Here is a 19848-nt window from a genome sequence, read left to right on the forward strand (position 1 = left end):
GAGGGACTAGGAATGAGGAGGGGTCTGCCACACCCATGGCTCCCTATTCCCTCAGGCTTGGTGGCCTAGGGAGGTGGGTGCCACACACTTCTGGAAACAGCCCAGGAGCTCTGGCTGAGGCCCTCTGGGGAGGGGGTAGTCAATCCTGAAGAGCATAGGCGCCATCCCTCCCTAGCGTGCTCAGCGCCTGACCCAGACTCAGCACCTAGGCCCTTCCAAGCCCTGGTAGAGAGAGCCTCCCTGCTTCCATCCTCAACTCCACAGGGACACTGTCTCCCTGAATGTGGGCCGCACTTAGTCCACAAGGCAGATGGGGGGATGAGACCAGGCCCAGCCCAAACAAGACAGCAGAAAGGGCCCTCTAGCTCCATGCAGTGCCCCCACAAGATCTCTCCTCCACCAAATCTCCTCCAGGAAACCAATGGGGAGAGCCAGGCAGGAAGTGGACCCTGAAGACATGGCCTGCTCCTCTGCCTCCTCTTTGGTGATCTCCTCTCCAGAGCAGCCTCCCCTCTTGTTCCCACCTGTACCAGGGGCTTAGCCCTCTTCCAGTGCAGAGCACCCAGACCCCAGAGCAGGGCAAGGAGGAGGGAGAGGCCTCTGAGCAGTCAGCAGCCCAAGAGTCTGTGCCCCACCCTCCCGGTATCCCTTGAAGGAAGAACCCGATGGGATCTCAGGAGAGTGATTAGAGCTGGGCTGGTCCCTGTGCTGGTTCCCAGACTCCCACTGGCCAGTACTTTTGCCTGCTGCCAGGAAGTTGGTGAGGGGGAGGCAACAGTAGGGGTGAGTCAGTGATGACAGGAGCCCAAGGGACAAAGGTCATGGGTGGAGAATTGAGAGACATTGTTTACAGCAGTCCACCTCCTCCAGGAGGCCTTCCAATGCTAATCATCCCTGTAGTCCTAACCAATCTCTGACCCACCCTTTCCCTCTTCTGGTAGGAATTATAGCCTCTCTTTTACAACCGTGCATCCGTCTGCCTTGTAAGACTGTGAGCTCCTGGGGCACAAGAGAAACTAGTTTGATTGGGGCCCTACAATGCCTGTGACTATCAGCAGTGATAATCATTTAGCTATACTTCCTACTTTCAAAAACTTTGTGACATCTATTTTAATTGAGTTAATATGTGGGAAAGTGCTTAGAACAGAACTTGGCACACGGTACGTGCAATATGAGTGTTAGGTTTATTGTTAATATTTTATTCTCAGACTCACATGATTGTGAGAGACAGGGCAGATTTTGCCAAAGAACTAACTGGGCATCCAAACACATTGTGATGGGGGGAGCAGACCCTTGCTCTGCCTTCCTACTCAGTATGGAATCTTCCTGAGTGATGGGGCGGGCCGCGGAGGACTTGGGACCCCAGGAGAGGCAAAAAGGCAAACGCTTATGCGGACTAAGAATGGGCAGCGTCTTTGGGCACAGACTGTGAGAAAGGAGGTTTCAGAGCCCTTGGGATTCTTCAGCCAGGTCTCCCGGGGCCGGTGGGGGTTGGGTGGGAGCAGGGAAGGGGCCTGGATTAGCCCAAACTCTCTTCAGACCTCCAGACCTGCCCCCACAGCGCTGGGCGAGCCAAAGGACCGAGTGAAGGCTCCAGCTGGGCTCTGGGGAGTTACAAACTGGCCACGGGGATTAGCGAAGCTGAAAAGAACATTTGCCTAGGAAGGGAAAACGGGAAGTGAGAGGCTGAGGATAACTCTCTTCAAGTCTCTCGGGACCCACAGCAGACCAATGGGGGCCGGGGGAGGTGGTAAAGTCGGGGCATCCTGACAGGTCCCCCACCCGAGCCTGCCCCTCCTCCCATGACCCGCAGCTGCGGCGCTGCCCCGCCCCTCACCCTGTACTGTCTGCCATTGGCTAGAGCCAGGGTCCCGCCCCACAGAGGCGGCCTGCCATTGGGTGAAGTCTTCGCTGTTTGCGTGCTTGTGGGGGTGGGGGAGGTATCCCTCCCTGGACCCCAGCGATTTCCTCTCTCGGCTTGTCTGGGTCATCTCGTCTGCCCGCCGCTGGCCTGGCCCCGTCTGTCTCTCTCAGCAGCTGTCTTTTTCGCGCCCACTGGCCGGTCTCTCCTCTTCCCCGCAGTCGCCGCCTTCTCTGCCTGCTTGGGTGGCCGCCATGGGCCGGAAGCGGCTCATCACTGACTCCTACCCGGTTGTGAAGAGGAGGGAGGGGCCCGCTGGGCACAGCAAGGGGGAGCTGGCACCCGAGCTAGGTCTCTGAGGTGTGAGGGAGGCAGGAGGAGTGGACACGGAGGGGCCTAGAGGACGTGGGTGGAGGGGGCAGATGGAAGGGGAAGGGTGGCATGTCCATCCCTCCCAACACCAGGTCTAGCTGCGGGACGGCAGAGGCAAAGGGGTGGTGAGGAAGGCTGGGAACATGGCACGGCTGGGAGGCGAGGGACAGGAGACTGAGGCCAGCCACGCACTGAGGAGCAGCTGTCATTGCAGGGGAGGAGCCCCAGCCCCCCGACGAGGACGAGGCGGAGCTGCAGCTGCTGAGGCAGTTTGACCTGGCCTGGCAGTATGGGCCCTGCACCGGTGAGAACCCACCCAGCTTCACGGAGGCACCTCTCCCAGCAGGTCCCGTCACCCACGTCTCTGAAGCCACCCAAGCGCCCGTGTGACTGTGACCCTCGGGCACGGTCTCCCCTGCAACACACACATTCTCCAGCTCAGACTCTACCCCACCTGCCACGAGGCTCCAGAGTCTTCTTCCCACCCTGGCAGGGATCACACGGCTGCAGCGCTGGTGTCGGGCCAAGCAGCTGGGCTTGGAGCCTCCCCCAGAGGTGTGGCAGGTGCTGAAGACCCACCCTGGAGACCCCCGCTTCCAGTGCAGGTCAGAGACAGGCCGGGAGGGCTTTCAGGGAAGCCAGGGCCTTCTCCAGGCACCACCATCCTGTTGCCCTGACCTGAGGGAAAAATGGATGCAGGGTTGCAGGGCCTTGCTGAGTAGGCAAGAAGGTTCTACAAGGTGCCTGGCTCAGAAGGACATGTTGCTATAATAATTCTTACCTGTATGAGCTAGTGGGGGGCAAAGATACACACCCAGGACCCAAGGAACTATCTATTTAGAACTGAGGGGTTTCCCAAGGACTATGGGCATGGCCAAGAATGAGCTGGTGAAATCAAATCCAGGGACTCAACTGATTCTCATTCTCATTCGTTCTCTCTCTCTCTTTCTCTCTCTCTCTCTCTCTCTCTGGGGTATCCCTCCCTCCTACCCCGTCTTCCACAGCCTCTGGCATCTCTATCCCCTATGAGGCCTAGGACCTCCTGCCCTTGGCTCTCCTGCTCACCACCCAAGAACCTCAGGACAGAAGCGCGAGCCTACTGCTCCTACTCAGCTCAGCCCCGCTGTGGAGGAACCCTTGGCAGGTGGAACCTGAAGGTGTTCGAGGCTCAGCTCCTCCATCTAACCTGCAGGCTTCCAGAGCCCCCTGGGAGAGCCAGCACAGCTGAAGCAAAGCGGTCCTAGATGGAGAGCAGTCTTGGGGAAAAGGACCTGGCCATTGCCTTCCAATACCTGCTGCCTGCCTCCCTGACCCATGGTGTGGCAAATTAGGCACAGCCAGACATGGACAGTTGATCCATGAGGCAAAGATGCTGTCCCACCTAAGGCTAGGAATCTGAGAGCAGGACTGGCTGAGCTCCCAGGGCAAGGGGTTCACTAATGCTTATCAATAAAGAACACTGAGCCTGGAATCCTGACCTTCAGTCCTTTACTGTGGCCCTGCTTTGACTCGTAGTCCCTAGCAACTTAGGAGACGGTGGAGCCATCACCACATCGCTTTTCCTTCGAGAAAGTCCTAGGCCTGAGAGGCAGGAGACATATACCTTAAGGGACAGATCAAGTCTTTGCAAGAGCCGAGCAACCTCTGGTGCCCCCTGGTGGCCCACAGGGAAACTACTCTTGACTCACCTTCCCCAAACAGCTGGGGAAAACCTCCCTGACTGGCCAGAGACCTGGCTTGCTAAGCGGCGCCCACCTCACGAACACGGACGCTTTGCTAGAGAAGGACCCATGGGGCCCATGGCTCATAAAGCCAAAACATATCTATACATTCCCAGTAAGCACCTCAGCTTCCCACATCGGGGGCCACCTTGATCCAAAGCAGGGCTGAGAAGGGTCTCAACTTGCTGGACCTGCTCAGACATGGCTATCATCTAAGGGACTTTGGTAAGAAACTGATGGTGCTGGGGGATGGAGGAGAACTGGCTGGAGCCAGAAACAATGCTCAGGGGACCCCGGTCAGGGGATGACACAGAGAGTAAATAACTGCTTCTAGTACTGTAGCCCTCCATCCTGGGGGCAGATGGAGGCAGCACTAGTAACTTCTTGGAAACAGGCCTATAGAGCAGATAAGCAGCCTTTGTAGCCCCTGTCTTACTGAGCACTGATCGTGTCTCGGGTACTTTAAATGTATTATCTCTAATCCTCCTAAAAAAAACCTTCCAGATAGGTTTTACGGAGAGGGAAACTGAAACTAAGTAAAGTTGCCCAAAAGTACACAGCAGGCAAAAGGCAGGGCATGACTTGGGGCCACTGCATTAAGCTCTTCCAGCCTATGCCACACTTCCCGCCCAGCTGCTGAGCACTCACTATGTGCCAGGCACCAAAGGTCCCCTTGGAGTGTTACTGATGGTCAGGAGATGGACAAAAGCAAACACATAAGTTAATGATGTCAGGTAGCGTCCGTAGTAAGCCAGATCAGAATTGGGATCAGAAAGGGTCTGAGGATGCCAGGCGTGCTATGGTAGAGACTGGTCAGGGAAGGCCTTCTGCTAAGGTGGCATTTGAGCAGAGACCTGAAGGAAGGAAGGGAGCAAGGTCTGCACCTGAGTGTTCCAGACAAAAGGAACAACAAGGAGAAGCTCTTGGAGGGAAGAGTGTTTCCAGCCTGTTCCAGGAAAGGCTTTGGAGGAGGCCAGTGAGGCCAGGGCCCAGGGAGCTAGGGAGGGTAGTGGCAATTGAAGGCAGACAGGGAGCAGGCTGGTCCCTAGGGCCTTGCAGGCCATGATAAGAAATCTGGATTTGATTCTGAGTGAGGGGGAAGATACTGGAAGGCTTGAAGCCAATAAATGACAGAGTCAAGCTTATGTTTCAAAAACACTATTCTGTTGGTGGAAAACAGATTGTGGAGTTGGGGAAAACAGAGATAGGAAAACCACTCAGGAGGCTACTGAAGTCGGCCTCGCGAGAGATGAGGGTGATCTGGCCCAGTGTGGGGAGGTGGGCTGCTCAGAAGTGGCCAGATGCTCTCTGTATTTTGAAGGAATAGCTGACTGGTCGACTGTGAGATTTAAGAGGGAGGAGCCAAGGATAACTCCAAAGGTTTTCGTTTGGGCGACTGGAAGGACAGAGGTCTCATTACTAAGATGGGAAAACTTGTGGGAAGGGTGGGGCAGGAATCTGGAGCTCCATTTTAGACTTGCCGAAGTATCGGTGCCACTTCCAAGGGGACATGAGATGTAGGCAATGGATATGTTAGTCTCGGATTCTGAGGCATTCTAGATTTAAAATACAAACTTGGGAATCTTTTAGATGGCCTTGAAAGCTGCAACAGTGGATGAGATGCCCTGAGTGAGTAGAGAGAGATGAAGTGCTCTGAGAGATCCAGTAGGGAGGGAACCTGAGGCTACAGGAAATGAGGAGGCAGTTGTGTGAGTGAGGTCTTTGTGACGGTGAGGAGGGCCAGAAACCAGGACATGGGAAGAGGGTGGCCTTCAGTAGACACATGCACTGTGACAGGAAGGGAGGCAGAGAATGTGGGAGGAGTTGTAGGTAGGGGGATAATTTGGGGATGGGAATATTCAAGAATCAGATGTTTACTAAGAACCTGGCACTGCTGGGAGGGCTCTGATGTTTACTAAGTGCCTATCCATGCCATCTGCTGTGCTAAATGCTGCACAAATGTTATCTAGTTGAATCCTCAGAACAACCTCATTAGGGAAGTATTATCATGTTTTACAGATAAGGAAACCAAGGCTGAGAGGAAAAGTGCCTTGCTCAATCAGCAAACACCAGGGCCTGAATTCACCCCACACCTGCACTCCAGATGTTGTAGGATAAGAATGTTTTTGAGGAGATAAGGACTACACATGTGGAAAGTTAGAAAACCATGTAATACGAGTGCTTTCCCAAGGCAACCTAGGAATGGCAGAGACAATTGTCTGAGTTCTCAGAAAGAAGAGAGCACCACGGGTGACAAGGACTGCCACCTCCCCCCAACTGCATTGATATCACCCCTGCCGTACCTCATCTGCACCTAGCCCCTTCTAATCAGGGGTCCCTGCTTCTCGCCTTCCCACCTTTCCACTGCAGGGGACAGTGCCATGGGGAATGTTCTTAGTGGTTTCTTTCACCAATTTTGCATTCTACTCTGTATGTCTGGAGTAGTTGTACTTCCTTTTTGACAGAGTCTTGCTCTGTCACCCAGGCTGGAGTGCAGTGGCATGACCGTGGCTCACTGCAACCTCTGCCTCCTGGGTTAAAGCAATTCTCATGCCTCAGCTGGGATTACAGGTACCCACTACCACGCCTGGCTAATTTTTGTATTTTTGGTAGAGATGGGGTTTCATCATGTTGGCCAGGCTGGTCTCAAACTCCTGACCTCAAGTAATTCACCCGCCCCAGCCTCCCAAAGTGCTGCAATTATAGGCGTGAGCCATCGCGTCCGGCTTGGAGTAGTTGTATTAACATAAATGTAGGTGAAATTATTTATAATTAAGTAAATGAAGTCTCCAGGAAGATGCGCCATGTGTGGTCTATGGCTGCTTTCAAGTACCCCTGAAACAGCTACCACCTCATTCAGTTTGAAGAGCACTTCAGAAATACAAAAAGCAAACACACACACACACACACACACGCACACGCATGCGTGCGCGCACACACACACACACACACACACACCACACACACCGGGGGAGAGAGAGAAGAGAGAGAGAGAGAGTGGTGCAATCATGGCTCACTGCAGCCTCAAACTCCCAGGCTCAAGCCATCCTCCTGCCTTGGTCTACCAAGCAGCTGGGACTACAGGCACATGTCATTCACAGCTAATCAAAAATATTTTTTTTCTGTTTTTAGAGATAGTCTCACTATGTTGCCCAGGCTGGTCTCAAACCCCTGAGGCCAAGCAATCCTTCTGCCTTGGCTTCCTAAAGTGCTGGGATGACAGGGGTGAACTGCCACACCCAGTCAGAGAACAGTGTTCCAGACTGAGGGAATGGGCTGAACAAAGGCAAGCAGGAGGGAATGATGTGTGTGCCACGTGCTAGGTATGCAGAGCTGTGAAATATATACCACTCCCTCTGTGAAAACCACAGAGGTTTGCACATAAAATCAGAAAAAAATAGCATTTAAGTGCTTACTGGGTCACCAAAACCCTAGAAATGAGTATAGAACTTTTTTTTTTTTTTTTTGAGACAAAGTCTTGCTCTGTTACCCAGGCTGGAGTGCAGTGGTGCGATCTCAGCTCACCATGCTGGTGAAACTCTGTCTCTACTAAAAATACAAAAATAAGCTGGGTGTGGTGGCACGCACCTGTAATCTCAGCTACTCAGGAGGCTGAGGCAGGAGAATCGCTTGATCCCGGAAGGCACAGGTTGCAGTGAGCAGAGATCATGCCACTGTAGTCCAGCCTGGGTAACAGAGTGAGACTCCATCGCAAAAAAAAATTTTTTTAAAGGCCAGGCGTGGTGACTCACACCTGTAATCCTAGCACTTTGGGAGGCCAAGGCAGGTGGATCACTTGAGGTCAGGAGTTCAAAACCAGCCTGGCCAACATGGTGAACCCGTCTCTTAAAAAAAAAAAAAACACTTAAAGAGGAAACTCCAGCACAGACCAGTTAAGTAGCTGCCCAGGTCACAAGGTCACACAGCATATAAGAGTCAGAGTTAGAGTGTGATCCTAGAGTCCCTGTATTCTTAATCATGTAGGATTAAGTGAGGCAGGCTGCGGCCAAAAAAAAAAAAAAAAAGGCTCTTGGGCCTGAGGCTAAGGAGTCTGGACTTCATATATAGTGATGAGAGCACCTGAAGGTTTCTGAGCAGGAGAGAGGTAGCAGTAATCATCCTGGAAATTATGTCTAGCTAGGTATGAGAGAGACTAGATGGAGAAGAAACAGCAGGAAAGGTGACCAAGCAAGAAGCTATTAAATATTCAAGACATGGGGTACTGAGATGCTAGATTAGCAGACAGAATAGAAAGGACAAAGAACTATAAGAGATGTTGCAAAGGAAGCTGGCAAAACTTGCATTTGGGAAGGGAAGAATGGGGAGGAGGTGTCAAATATGACTCAGGTTTTGAGTTTGGGTGGGTGAGAGAACGCTGATGCCATGGGAAGAAAAATGGAAACTGGGAGGGGGAAGACAGGCTTAATTCTCTACATGTTTGGTTTGAGATGACGACAGGACACCCAAATGGAAACATATGGTAGGAAATGGAAAGAGAGGTCAAGTCCAGCAGAGAGGTAAGGGGAGGGGCAGTATCCAGGGGACAAGGAAATCACTTGCACAGAACTGACCTATGCGCACGGATGAGAGATTAAAGAGACACAGGCAAAGAGAAGACCAAGCATGGCACTGGGACAATTTCTCCAGAAAATAGTGGAAGAAGATCCAGCAAACCAGAGGGGAGAGTGCTGAGAGGGCAGGAGAACCAAGGCAGAGCAGTGTCATAGAGGCCACTGGTGTGGTGCTGCAGAGACATCAAGGAAGATGCTGTCAGGAAGCATGGAGGGGACATGCCCTCACTCCATTCCTACACTGCCTGCTTCCCTCTATTCCCATTTCGTAGTTCTCTCTGGTGTCTCCGGCTGTCACGGTAACTACCAGTACCACACCCCTCCATGAAGGCTACACTGATTCATTCTTTATTGACTCAGGTGTGGCAACATTTATCCACCCTCAGACAAAGTCACTAGTAGCTTGAAGGTTTTAAGGAGCTAATTTACCAAGAAACTAAAGTCAACATGGGAAAGGAGCAGGTTTCTGAATTGGTCTGGAAACAGAAGAAAACTACAACAGTGCCAGCTTGAGGCCAATTTGGGTTACCGCCACCTCTGGGACTCAAGAGATTCTCAAAATTATTACTCTTTTTATGTCCTAAGAAATGTTTAGCTACCTCAAAGTAACAAATACTTTCTATTTTTATCCAGATATTTCATTGTTTTAGCTTTTAAACCTAAAGGTTTAAAATCTATTTTGAATTAATTTTCACTGTTTCATTCCTGATAACTGGTGATTTGTATTTTCTCTCCTTATTTCTTAGTCTTACTAGGGACTCATTCATTTTATTAATTTAGTTCAAGAAACCAACTTTTGGCTTTGCTAATTTTCTCCACTTTTTTGTGTATTTTCTATTTCATTTAGAGTTCAAGTTTCAAAAAGATTTTTTTCTTTTTAATGTGGATATACAGTTTTTTTCTTTTTTTTCTTTTAATGTGGATATACAGTTTCAGCCTCATTCATTCAAAGACATTTTACCCACTTAATTACCTTGGCAATGTCATCAAAAATAATTTGGCCATATAAGTTTGGGACTACTGCTATCCTCTCCATTCTTTCACATTGATATGTTTATCTCAACATCACACTGTCCTGATTTGTGTAGCTTCGCAATAAATCTTGAAATCAAATAGAGTTAGTCAGTTTTTAAAAACTGGTATTTTTTTGTCTTGTTTGTAGACAGGGTCTCACTATGTCACCCAGGCTGGTCTGTGGTCTGGAACTCCTGTATTCATGTGATCCTCCTGCCTCAGCCTCCCAAAGTGCTGGGACTGTAGTCATATGCCACTGTACCCAGCCTAGTTTTAAGTGTAGAAGTCTTGCTTATCTTTGGCTAAATTTATTCCTAATGTTTTATTCTATTATAAGTGGATTTAAATTTTTTTTTCATTTTTCCATTGTTGCTAGAACACAGAAATACAAATCATTTTTGTATATTCACTTTGTATTCTGTTACCTTGGTAAATCCACTTTATTCTAGTGGTTTTTAAAAGATTCTGGCCAGGCACAGTGGTTTACACCTATAATCCCAGCACTTTGAGAGGCTAAGGCAAGTGGATTGCTTGAGCTCAGGAGTTCGAGGCCAACCTACAAAGCATGGTAAAACCCTGTCTCTACAAAGAAGTACAAAAAGTTAGCAAGGCATGGTGGCACCCACCTCTAGTCCCAGCTACTTCTGAGGCTGGGGTGGGAGAATCACCTGAGCCCCAGAGGTGGAGGCCGCAGTGAGCCATGGCTGCCACTGCACTCCAGCTTGGGCAAGAGAGTGAGACCCTGTCTCAAAAATAAATAATAAATAATAAATTTCAAAAAAGGGTTATTTCATTCAAGTTGTCACATTTATTTCCATAAAGTTGTTCACAATATTCCTTTTTATCATCTTAACAACATTCTAAACTGACATCTACTCTTTCATTACTAATAATTGGTAATTTGGTTTTTGTTTGTATGCTTGTTTTTTTGAGACAAGATCTCAATCTGTTGCCCTGGAGTACAGTGGCACGATCTCAGCTCACTGCAGCCTCCACCTCCCAAGTTCAAGTGATTCTTGTGCCTCAGCCTCCTGAGTAGCTGGGATTACAGGTGCAAGCCACCATGCCTGGCAATTTTTTGTACTTTTAGTAGAGACAGGGTTTCACCATGTTGGTCAGGCTAGTTTTGAACTCCTGGCCTCAAGTGATCCACCAGCCTTGATCTCTCAAAGTGTTTGGAATACAGGCATGAGCCACCATGACTGGCCTGTATTTTTTTTTTTAATCAGTCTTGATATGGTTTTATAAATTTTATTTTTTTTTCAAAGAATAAACTTTTGGCTTTGCTATTTCTCTCTCTCTCTTTCTCTCTCTCTCTCTCTCTCTCTCTCTCTCTGTGTGTGTGTGTGTGTGTGTGTGTGTGTGTGTGTGTGTGTGTATTTTCTCTTTTTTGACAGGATGTTATTCTGTCATCCAAGCTGGAGTGCAGTGGTGCAATCATGGATCACTGCAGCCTCTCTCTCCTAGGCTCAAAGCTTCCTCCCACCTCAGCCTCCCAAGTAGCTGTGACGACAGGCCTGCCCCATCACGCTCAGCTAATTTTTTAAATTTAGTTTTTGTAGAGATGGCATCTCACTATGCCAGGCTAGTCTTGAACTTTTGGGCTCAGGCGATCCTCCTGCCTTGGCCTCTCAGAGAACTGGAATTACAGGCGTAAGCCACTATTCCCAACCTCTGTGTATTTTCTATTTCATTAACTTCTGCTCTTCATTATTTCCTACCTTTGGACTTAACTTGTTCTTTTTCTAGCTTATTTTATTTTCTTTTTCTTATGCCAGTGTGGTGGCTCACACATGTAATCCCAGCACTTTGGGAGGCTGAGGCAGGCAGAGCACTTGAGATCAGGAGTTTGAGACCAGCCTGGCCAACATGGTGAAACCTCGCCTCTACTAAAAATACAAAAAAAAAAACAAAAAACCCAGCCGGGTGGTATTGTAGCATATGCCTATAATCCCAGCTACTCGGGAGGCTAAGGCATGAGAATCACTTGAACCCAGAGGCAGAGGTTGCAATGAGCTGAGATTGTGCCACTGCACTCTAGCCTGGGTGACGTTGAGACCCTGTCTCAATCAGTTAGTCAATATTTTCTTGGCTGGGTGCAGTGGCTTATGCTTGTAATCCCAGCATTTTGGGAGGCCAAGGTAGGTGGAGTTCAAGACCAGCATGACCAACATGAAGAAACCCCATCTCTACTGAAAATATAAAAAATTAGCCAGGTGTGGTGGCATATGCCTGTAATCCCAGCTACTCAGGAGGCTGATGCAGGAGAATCACTTGAGACCAGGAGGCAGAGGTTGCAGTGAGCCAAAATCATGACATTGCACCCCAGCCTGGGCAGCAAGAGCGAAACTCCGTTTCAGAAAAAAAAAATTATATATATATATATATATCTTATTCTTCTTTTTGACAGGGTCTCACTTGTCACCCAGGGTGGTCTCGAACTCCTGTGCTCAAGCAATCCTTCCACCTCAGCCTCCTGGGTAGCTGGGACTACAGGTGCATGGCACGGTGCTCAGTTTTTTTTTTTTTTTTCTTTTTTTTTTTGAGCTATACTACACATAACATAAAATTCATCATTTTATTTTATTTTATTTTATTTATTTATTTATTTTAGACAGAGTTTCACTCTTGTTACCCAGGCTGGAGTGCAATGGCACGATCTTGGCTCACTGCAACCTCCACCTCCTGGGTTCAAGTGATTCTCCTGCTTCAGCCTCCTGAGTAGCTGGGACTACAGGTGCCCACCACCACACCCGACTAATTTTTTGTATTTTTAGTAGATATGGGGTTTCACTATGTTGCCCAGGCTGGTCTTGAATGCCCAACCTCGTGATCCACCCACCTTGGCCTCCCAAAGTGTTGGGATTACAGGCGTGAGCCCCTGCAGCCAGCCTAATTTTTCTTTGAGACAGGGTCTTGCTCTGTCACATGAGCTGGAGAGCAGTCGCAGGACTGCGGCTCACTGCAGCCTTGACCTCTCAGGCTCAAGCAATTCTCCAGCCTCAGCTTCCCAAGTAGCTGGGACTACAGGCATGCATGACCACGCCAGGCTAATTTTTGTATTTTTTGTAGAGATGGGACTTTGCTATGCTGGCTAAGCTGGTCTCCAACTCCTGAACTCAAGCCATCCGGCCGCCCTGGCTTCCCAAAGTGCTGGGACTATAGGCATGAGCCACCGTGCCCAGCCTCCAAAATTCACCATTTTAAAGTGTAAAATTCAGTGGATTTTTTTAGTATATTCACTATGTTGTGCAACCACTACCACCATCTAATTGTGTAACATCTTCATCATCCTAGAAAGAAACCCTGTGCTCACTGGCAGTCAGTTCCAATTCTTCCCTGGCAACTACTAATCTACTTTCTGTCTATATGGATTTGTCAATTCTGAAATTTTCATTTTTATAATTAATTTTTTTTTTGAGACAGAGTTTCACTCCTGTTGCCTAGGCTGCAGTGCAGTGGCACGATCTTGGGTCACCCGCCACCACACCTGGCTAATTTTTTGTATTTTTAGTAGAGATGGGGTTTCACCATGTAGGCCAGGCTGGTCTCGAACTCCCGACCTCAGGTTATCCACCTGCCTTGGCCTCTCAAAGTGCTGAGATTACAGGCATGGGCCACCACGCCTGACCTTATAATTAATTTTTTACATTTTTTTTTTTGAGATGGAGTCTCGCTCTGTCACCCAGGCTGGAGTGCAGTGACTTGATCTCGGGTCACTGCAACCTCCGCCTCCCAGGTTCAAGCAATTCTCCTGTCTCAGCCTCCTGAGTAGCTGGGACTACAGGCGTGTGTCACCAAACCTGGCTAATTTTTTGTATTTTTAGTACAGACAGGGTTTCACTGTTTTAGCCAGGATGGTCTCAAACTCCTGACCTCAGGTGATCCATCCACCTCGGTCTCTCAAAGAGCTAGGAGTACAGGCGTGAGCCACCATGCCCAGACATAATTTTTTTTTTTTTTTTTTTTGAGGCAGGATCTCACTTTGTTGCCTAAGCTGGAGTGCAGTAGTGCAATCACAGCTCACTGCAGTCTTGGCCTCCTGGCTCAAAGGATCTGCCTCAAGATTACAGGTGTATGTCACCACGCCTGGCTAATTTTCTATTTTTTGTACAGAGGATCTCATTATGTTGCCCATGCTGATCTCCTGGGCTCAAGCAATCCCTCCCCTTCAGTCTCCCAAAGTGCTGAGATTACAGGCATGAGCCACCATACTCAGCCCTGTAAATTTCATATAAATGGGATCATTTTATGTCTGCTTTCCTTCACTTAGCATAAGGTTTTCAAGGTTTATCCATCTTGTAGCATATAACTACTTCATTCCTTTCTATTGCTGAATAATATTCCATTATAGGAATATACCACATATTTGTTTATCCATTCATCTGTCAATGGACAGTTGGATTGCTTCTACGTTTTTGGTAACACTGCTATGAACATTCATGTACAAATTTTTGTACGAACATGTTTTCAATTCTCCTGGGTATATGCCAGGGAGTAGAATTGCTGGGTGATATGGTAATTTGACTTTTTGAGAAACTGCCAAACTTTTTTTTTTTTTTTGAGACAAAGTTTCACTCTTGTTGCCCAGGCTGGGGTACAATGGCACAATCTTGGCTCACTGCAACCTCTGCCTCCTGGGTTCAAGCGATTCTCCTGCCTCAGCCTCCCAAGTAGCTGAGATTACAGGCATGCGCCACCATGCCCAGCTAATTTTGTATTTTTAGTAGAGACATGGTTTTTCCATGTCAGTCAGGCTGGTCTCAAATTCCTGACTTCAGGTGATCTGCCCGCCTCGGCCTCCCAAAATGCTGGGATTACAGGCATGAGTCACCACGCCAGGCCTTTTTATAGCTTCTTAAGCTAGAAACATAGAATTATTAATTTAAATATTTCCACCAGGCACAATGCCTCATGCCTGTAATCCCAGCACTTTGGGAAGCTGAAGTGAGGTGGATCAGTTGAAGCCAGGAGTTTGAGGCATGAGAATCACTTGAATCTGGGTGTCAGAGGTTGCAGTGAGCTGAGATCGCACCACTGCACTCAGAGTCTCACTCTGTCCCCCCGACACCTTCCTCTTTTCTCTTACAGGGATTTTAAATTATAAGCTTTCCTTTAAGTACTTCTTTAGCTGCACCACACACATTTTGATATTCTATGCTTTCATTATGCTTCAGTTTGAAAAATTTTCTCATTTCATTTGTGTTTTCTTCTTTGACTCATTAATTACACAGAAATACTTCTGTGTACATATGAGACAGGGTCTTGCACTGTCACCCAAGTCGGAGTGTAGTGCCACAATCACAGCTCACTGCAGCCTTTGCCTCCTGGGCTCACACAATTCTCCCACCTCAGCCTCTTGAGTAGCTGAAATTACAGGCATGTGCCACCATGCCTGGTTTTCTTTATTATTTGTAGAGACAGTCTTGCTATGTTGCCAAGGCTGGTCTCAAACTCCTGGCCTTAAGCGATCCTCCCTCCTCGGCCTCCCAAAGAGCTGGGATTACAGGTGTGAGCCACCATAAGGGGCCTAAAAATATATTCTTTAGAAATATATTATTTAATTTCTAAACATTTGGGGATTTTCTAGATATGTTACTGTTATTTGTTCTAATTTAATTTCGTTGTGATCAGATGATCAGAGTATATATTCTGTGAGGTTGTTTTGTTTTTGTTTTTGTTTTTGAGGAGTTTCGCTCTGTTGCCTAGGCTGGAGCATAGTGGCATAATCTCAGCTCACTGCAACCTCCCTCTCCTGGGTTCAAGTGATTCTCCTGCCTCAGACTCCTGAGTAGCTGAGATTACAAGAACCCACCACCACACCCAGCTAATTTTTGTACATTTAATAGAGATAGGGTTTCACCATGTTGATCAGGCTGGTCTTGAACTCCTGACCTCAGGTGATCCACCTGCCTGAGCCTCCCAAAGTGCTGGGATTACAGGTGTGAGCCACTTCGCCTGGCCCTTTTTTTTTTTCTTTAGAGACAGGGTCTCACTCTTCAACCAGGCTGGAGTGCAGTGGCACAGTCATACTCACTGCAGCCTCCAAGTCCTTGGGCTCAAATAATCTTCCACTTCAGCCTCCCAAGTAACTGGGACTATAGGCACATGCTACCACGCTCAGCTAAGATTTTCACTTTTTTTTTTTTTTTTTGAGATGGAGTTTTTTGCTCTTGTTGCCCAGGCTGGAATGCAGTGGTGCGATCGCAGTTCACCACAACCTCCGCTTTCCAGGGTTAAGCCATTCTCCTGCCTCAGACTCCTGAGTAGCTGGGATTACAGACAAGTGCCACCACACCCAACTAATTTTGTATTTTTAGTAGAGATGGGGTTTCTCCATGTTGGTCAGGCTTGCCTCAAACTCCTGACCTCAGGTGATCTGCCCGTCTTGGCCTCCCAAAGTGCTGGGATTACAGGCATGAGCCATCATGCCCAGCCAAATTTTTACTTTTTATGGAGATGGGGGTCTATCTATGTAATATGTTGCCCAGGCTAGTCTCAAATTCCAGGCCTCAAGCAATAGATTTTAATCTTTAGAAATATATTGAGACTTACCTTATGGCCCAGATATAATCTAGCTTGGGTAATGTTCTATGTGTGCTTGAAAAAAATGTATATTCTGCAGTTATTTGGTGGAGTTTCTTGAATGTCAACTATATCAAGTTGGTTGATAATATTGGTCAGGTTTTTTATATCCAGCAGCTTTTTTGTCTAGTTGTTCTATCAATTACCAATAGAAGGGTTTCAAATCTCTGATAATTGTATATTTGTTGGTTACATTGATTGATTGACTGAGACAAGGTCTGGCTCTATTGCCCAGGCTGGAGCGCAGTGGTGAGATCTTGGCTCACTGCAACCTCCACCTCCCAGGCTCAAGCAATCCCTGTCTCCCAAGTAGCTTGGACTACAGGCACCCACCATGCTCAGCTAATTTTTTTTTTTTTTTTTTTTTTTGAGACGAAGTCTTGTTCTATTGCACAGGCTGGCATGCTGCGGTGCGATCTTGGTTTACTGCAACCTCCACCTCCCAGGTTCATGTGATTCTCCTGCCTCAGCCTCACGAGTAGCTGGGATTTCAGGGTGCCCGCCACCACGCCTGGCTAATTATTTTGTATTTTTAGTAGAGACAGGGTTTTACTCTGTTGGCCAGGCTGTTTTTCAACTCCTGACCTCAAGTGATCTGCCTGCCTCGGCCTCCCAAAGTGCTGAGATTACAGGCGTGAGCCACCACACCCAGCCTTTTTTTGTATTCTTACTAGACACGGGGTTTCACCATGTTGGCAAGGGTGGTCTCGAACTCCTGGCCTCAAGTGATCCACCCACCTTGGCCTCCCAAATTGTCACTGTGCCCAGCTGATTTTTCTTCTCTTTTCTTTTCTTTTTGAGACACAGTTTTGCTCTTGTTGCCCAGGCTGGCATGCAATGGCATGATCTCAACTCACTGTAACTTCCGCCTACCAGGTTCAAGCCATTTTCCTGCTTCAGCTTCCCAAATAGCTGGGATTACAGGCATGCACCACTGTACCCAGCTAATTTTGTATTCTTTAAATAGAGACAGGGTTTCTCCATGTTAGGTCAGGCTGGTCTTGAACTCCCAACCTCAGATGATCCACAAGCCTAGGCCTCCCAAAGTGCTGGGATTATAGGCGTGAGCCACCATGCCTGGAAAGACTTTTCATATTTTTTGTAGAGACAGGTTTTTGTTTTTAAATTAATTACTATTTTTTTTTTTTTTAGACAGGGTCTTGCTCTGTGGCCCAGACTAAAGTGCAGTGGCATGATCTTGGCTCACTACAACCTCTGCCTTCAGGGTTCAAGCAATTCTCCTGCCTCAGTCTCCCCAATAGCTGAAATTACAGGCGAATGCAACCAAGCCCAGCTAATTTTTGTAGTTTTAGTACAGATGGGGTTTCACTGTGTTGGCCAGGCTGGTCTCAAACTCCTGACCTCAGGTAATCCAACCATCTCAGCCTCCCAAAATCCCAGCACATCTCCCAAATATGCTGGGATTATAGGTATGAACCTCCAGGCCCAGCTGGAGATGGGGTTTTGAGGTTAGATCCTTTGAGCCTGGGAGCCCAGGAGGCTGAGGTGCAGTGAGCTGAGATTGTACTAGCCTGGGTGAGAGTGAAACCTTGTCTCAAAAAAAGGTTTCTATGCTGCAGCCTGGGTGAGAGTGAAACCTTGTCTCAAAAAAAGAAAAGAAAAAAATCATAAGAGGAAGCATATTTACTACTCATTAAATGGAAGTGGATCATCATAAAGGTCTTTATCTTCATCGCCTTCACGTTGAGTAGGCTGAGGAAGAGGAAGAGGAATGGTTGGTCTTGCTATCTCAGGGGCAGCAGAGGCAAAAGAGGTGGAAGCAGAGGCAGGAGAGGCAGGCACACTCTGGTGTAACTTTACGGAAATACATTGTAACTTCTATTTCTCTAAAAATGTTTCTAAATAGCAGCAGTCCCAATGTTTTTGGCACCAGGGACTGGTTTTATGGAAGACTTTTTTCCCATAGAAGGGGTTAAGGCAGTGGTTTCAGGATGGTTCAAGCACTTTATATGTATTGTGTGCTTTATTTCTATTATTATTACATTGTAATATATAATGAAATAATTATACAGCTCAACATAATGTGGAATCAATGGGAGCCCTGAGCTTTTCTTGCAACTAGACGGTCCCTTCTGGGGTGATAGAAGACAGTGACAGATTCAGGCATTAGATTCCCATAAGGAGCTGGCAACCTAGATCCCTCACATGCGCAGTTCACAATGGGGTTCGCTCTCCTATGAGCTGACAAGAGGTGGTGCTTATGCAGTAATGCAAGCGATGGGGAGCAGGTGTGGATGCAGATGAAGCTTGTGTTCACTTGCTCACCCATAACTCACCTCCTGCTGTATGGCCTGGTTCCGATGGCCTGGGGGTTGGGGACCCCTGCCTGCTATATAGTATTAATCCTTCTTCTGCTATTTGCTTTAGTTTCAGTGCCTGCATCACAGAAGGGTCCATGTCATAAAAAAATGTCAAAAGTGGTCTTGAATAATCAGAATCCTCCTTCTAGACTGTCTCAGTTCATTTACTTTCTGCCACTGCTCCTTCTATATCTTTATCTGGCAGGGGTTCAGAAGCACTCATCTCTATCAAGTCATCTTCTGTTAACTGGTCTGGTGTGGTGTCTATTAAGCTCTTAAATTTCTCTGAGATCCCTATCAAACCCTTCATCCCCATCTTTTTTGCCATATTCACAATCTTTTTCATGATTTCCTAGCTTGGCTTTATCATAAATCCTGTGCAATCGTGCATGACATCTGGACACAGTATTCTCCGGTAAGAATTTATTGTTTCAGGCTTGATGGCTTTCAAGGCTTTTTCCATAACAATGATGGCATCTTCAATGGCATAATCCTTCCAGACTTTCACGATGTTCTATCAGGGTTCTCTTCTGTAGAGTTGACAGTCCTTTCAATAGAGTGCTATCTGTATGTGTAATGAGCCTTTAATGTCCTTATGATCCCTCAATCTAGAGGCTGAATTAGAGACAATGTGCTTGGAAACAAGTAGACCACTTTGACACCTTCAGTACTGAACTGATGGGGTTCAAGGCCAAAGGCATTGTCCAATAACAAGAGAATTTTAAAAGGCAATCCCAGGCCAGGTGTGGTGGCTCACACCTGTAATCCCAGCACTTTGGGAGGCCGAGGCGGGTGGATCACTTGAGATCAGGGGTCCAGACCAGCCTAGCCAACATGGTGAAACCCTGTTTCTACTAAAAATACAAAAATCAGCCAAGAGTGGTGGCAGACACCTGTAATTCCAGCTACTCAGGAGGCTGAGGCAGGAAAATCACTTGAACCCAGTAGGTGGAGGCTGTAGTGAGCTAAGATCACACCACTGCACTCCAGCCTGAGTGACAGAGCAAGATTCCATCTCAAAAAACAAGAACAAAAAAAGGCAATCTCTTACTGTCAAGGTACATCCTGACTTCAGGGACAAAGTATCAATGGAATCAATCCAGAAAAAGGGTTCTCATTGTCTAGGCTTTCTTGTTACACAACCAAAAGATTGGCAGCTGGTGTTTCTCTTTTCCCTTCAGCTTGAGGGTTAGCAGATTTATAGATAAGGGCAGCCTTTATTATAAACCTGACTGCATTTGCACAAAACAGGAGAGTTGGTCTATCTCTTCTTGCCTTAAATCCTACTGCTCACTTCTCTTTCTTACTAATAAAGGTCTTTTGTGGTTTTCTGTTTTCTTCTACATTAAAGTTCAGGCAGATACCTTTTCTCCTCAATTCTTTTTTTTTTTTTTTTTTTTTTT

The 19848-nt window shown here is 47.5% G+C and overlaps 1 protein-coding gene and 1 long non-coding RNA gene across 2 annotated transcripts in view; one reads left to right on the forward strand and one right to left on the reverse strand.

Annotated features, from left to right (window-relative positions):
* The first annotated feature begins 1891 nt into the window (after positions 1 to 1891).
* Positions 1892 to 3704, forward strand: POLD4 (DNA polymerase delta 4, accessory subunit). The gene is made up of 4 exons (XM_017537383.2): positions 1892 to 2212; positions 2448 to 2537; positions 2727 to 2838; positions 3238 to 3704. The coding sequence occupies exons 1-4, from the start codon at positions 2116 to 2118 to the stop codon at positions 3260 to 3262; spliced, it is 324 nt and encodes a 107-aa protein (XP_017392872.1). The 5' UTR covers positions 1892 to 2115; the 3' UTR covers positions 3263 to 3704.
* Positions 2797 to 19848, reverse strand: part of LOC119472467 — a 31470-nt gene continuing 14418 nt past the window's right edge. The window contains exon 3 of the long non-coding RNA XR_005201612.1: positions 2797 to 2911. This is a non-coding gene — a long non-coding RNA (uncharacterized LOC119472467). The remainder of the gene's footprint in view (positions 2912 to 19848) is intronic.

This window comes from Cebus imitator, unplaced genomic scaffold (assembly GCF_001604975.1).
Source record: "Cebus imitator isolate Cc_AM_T3 unplaced genomic scaffold, Cebus_imitator-1.0 Scaffold102, whole genome shotgun sequence".
NCBI lineage: Eukaryota > Metazoa > Chordata > Mammalia > Primates > Cebidae > Cebus > Cebus imitator.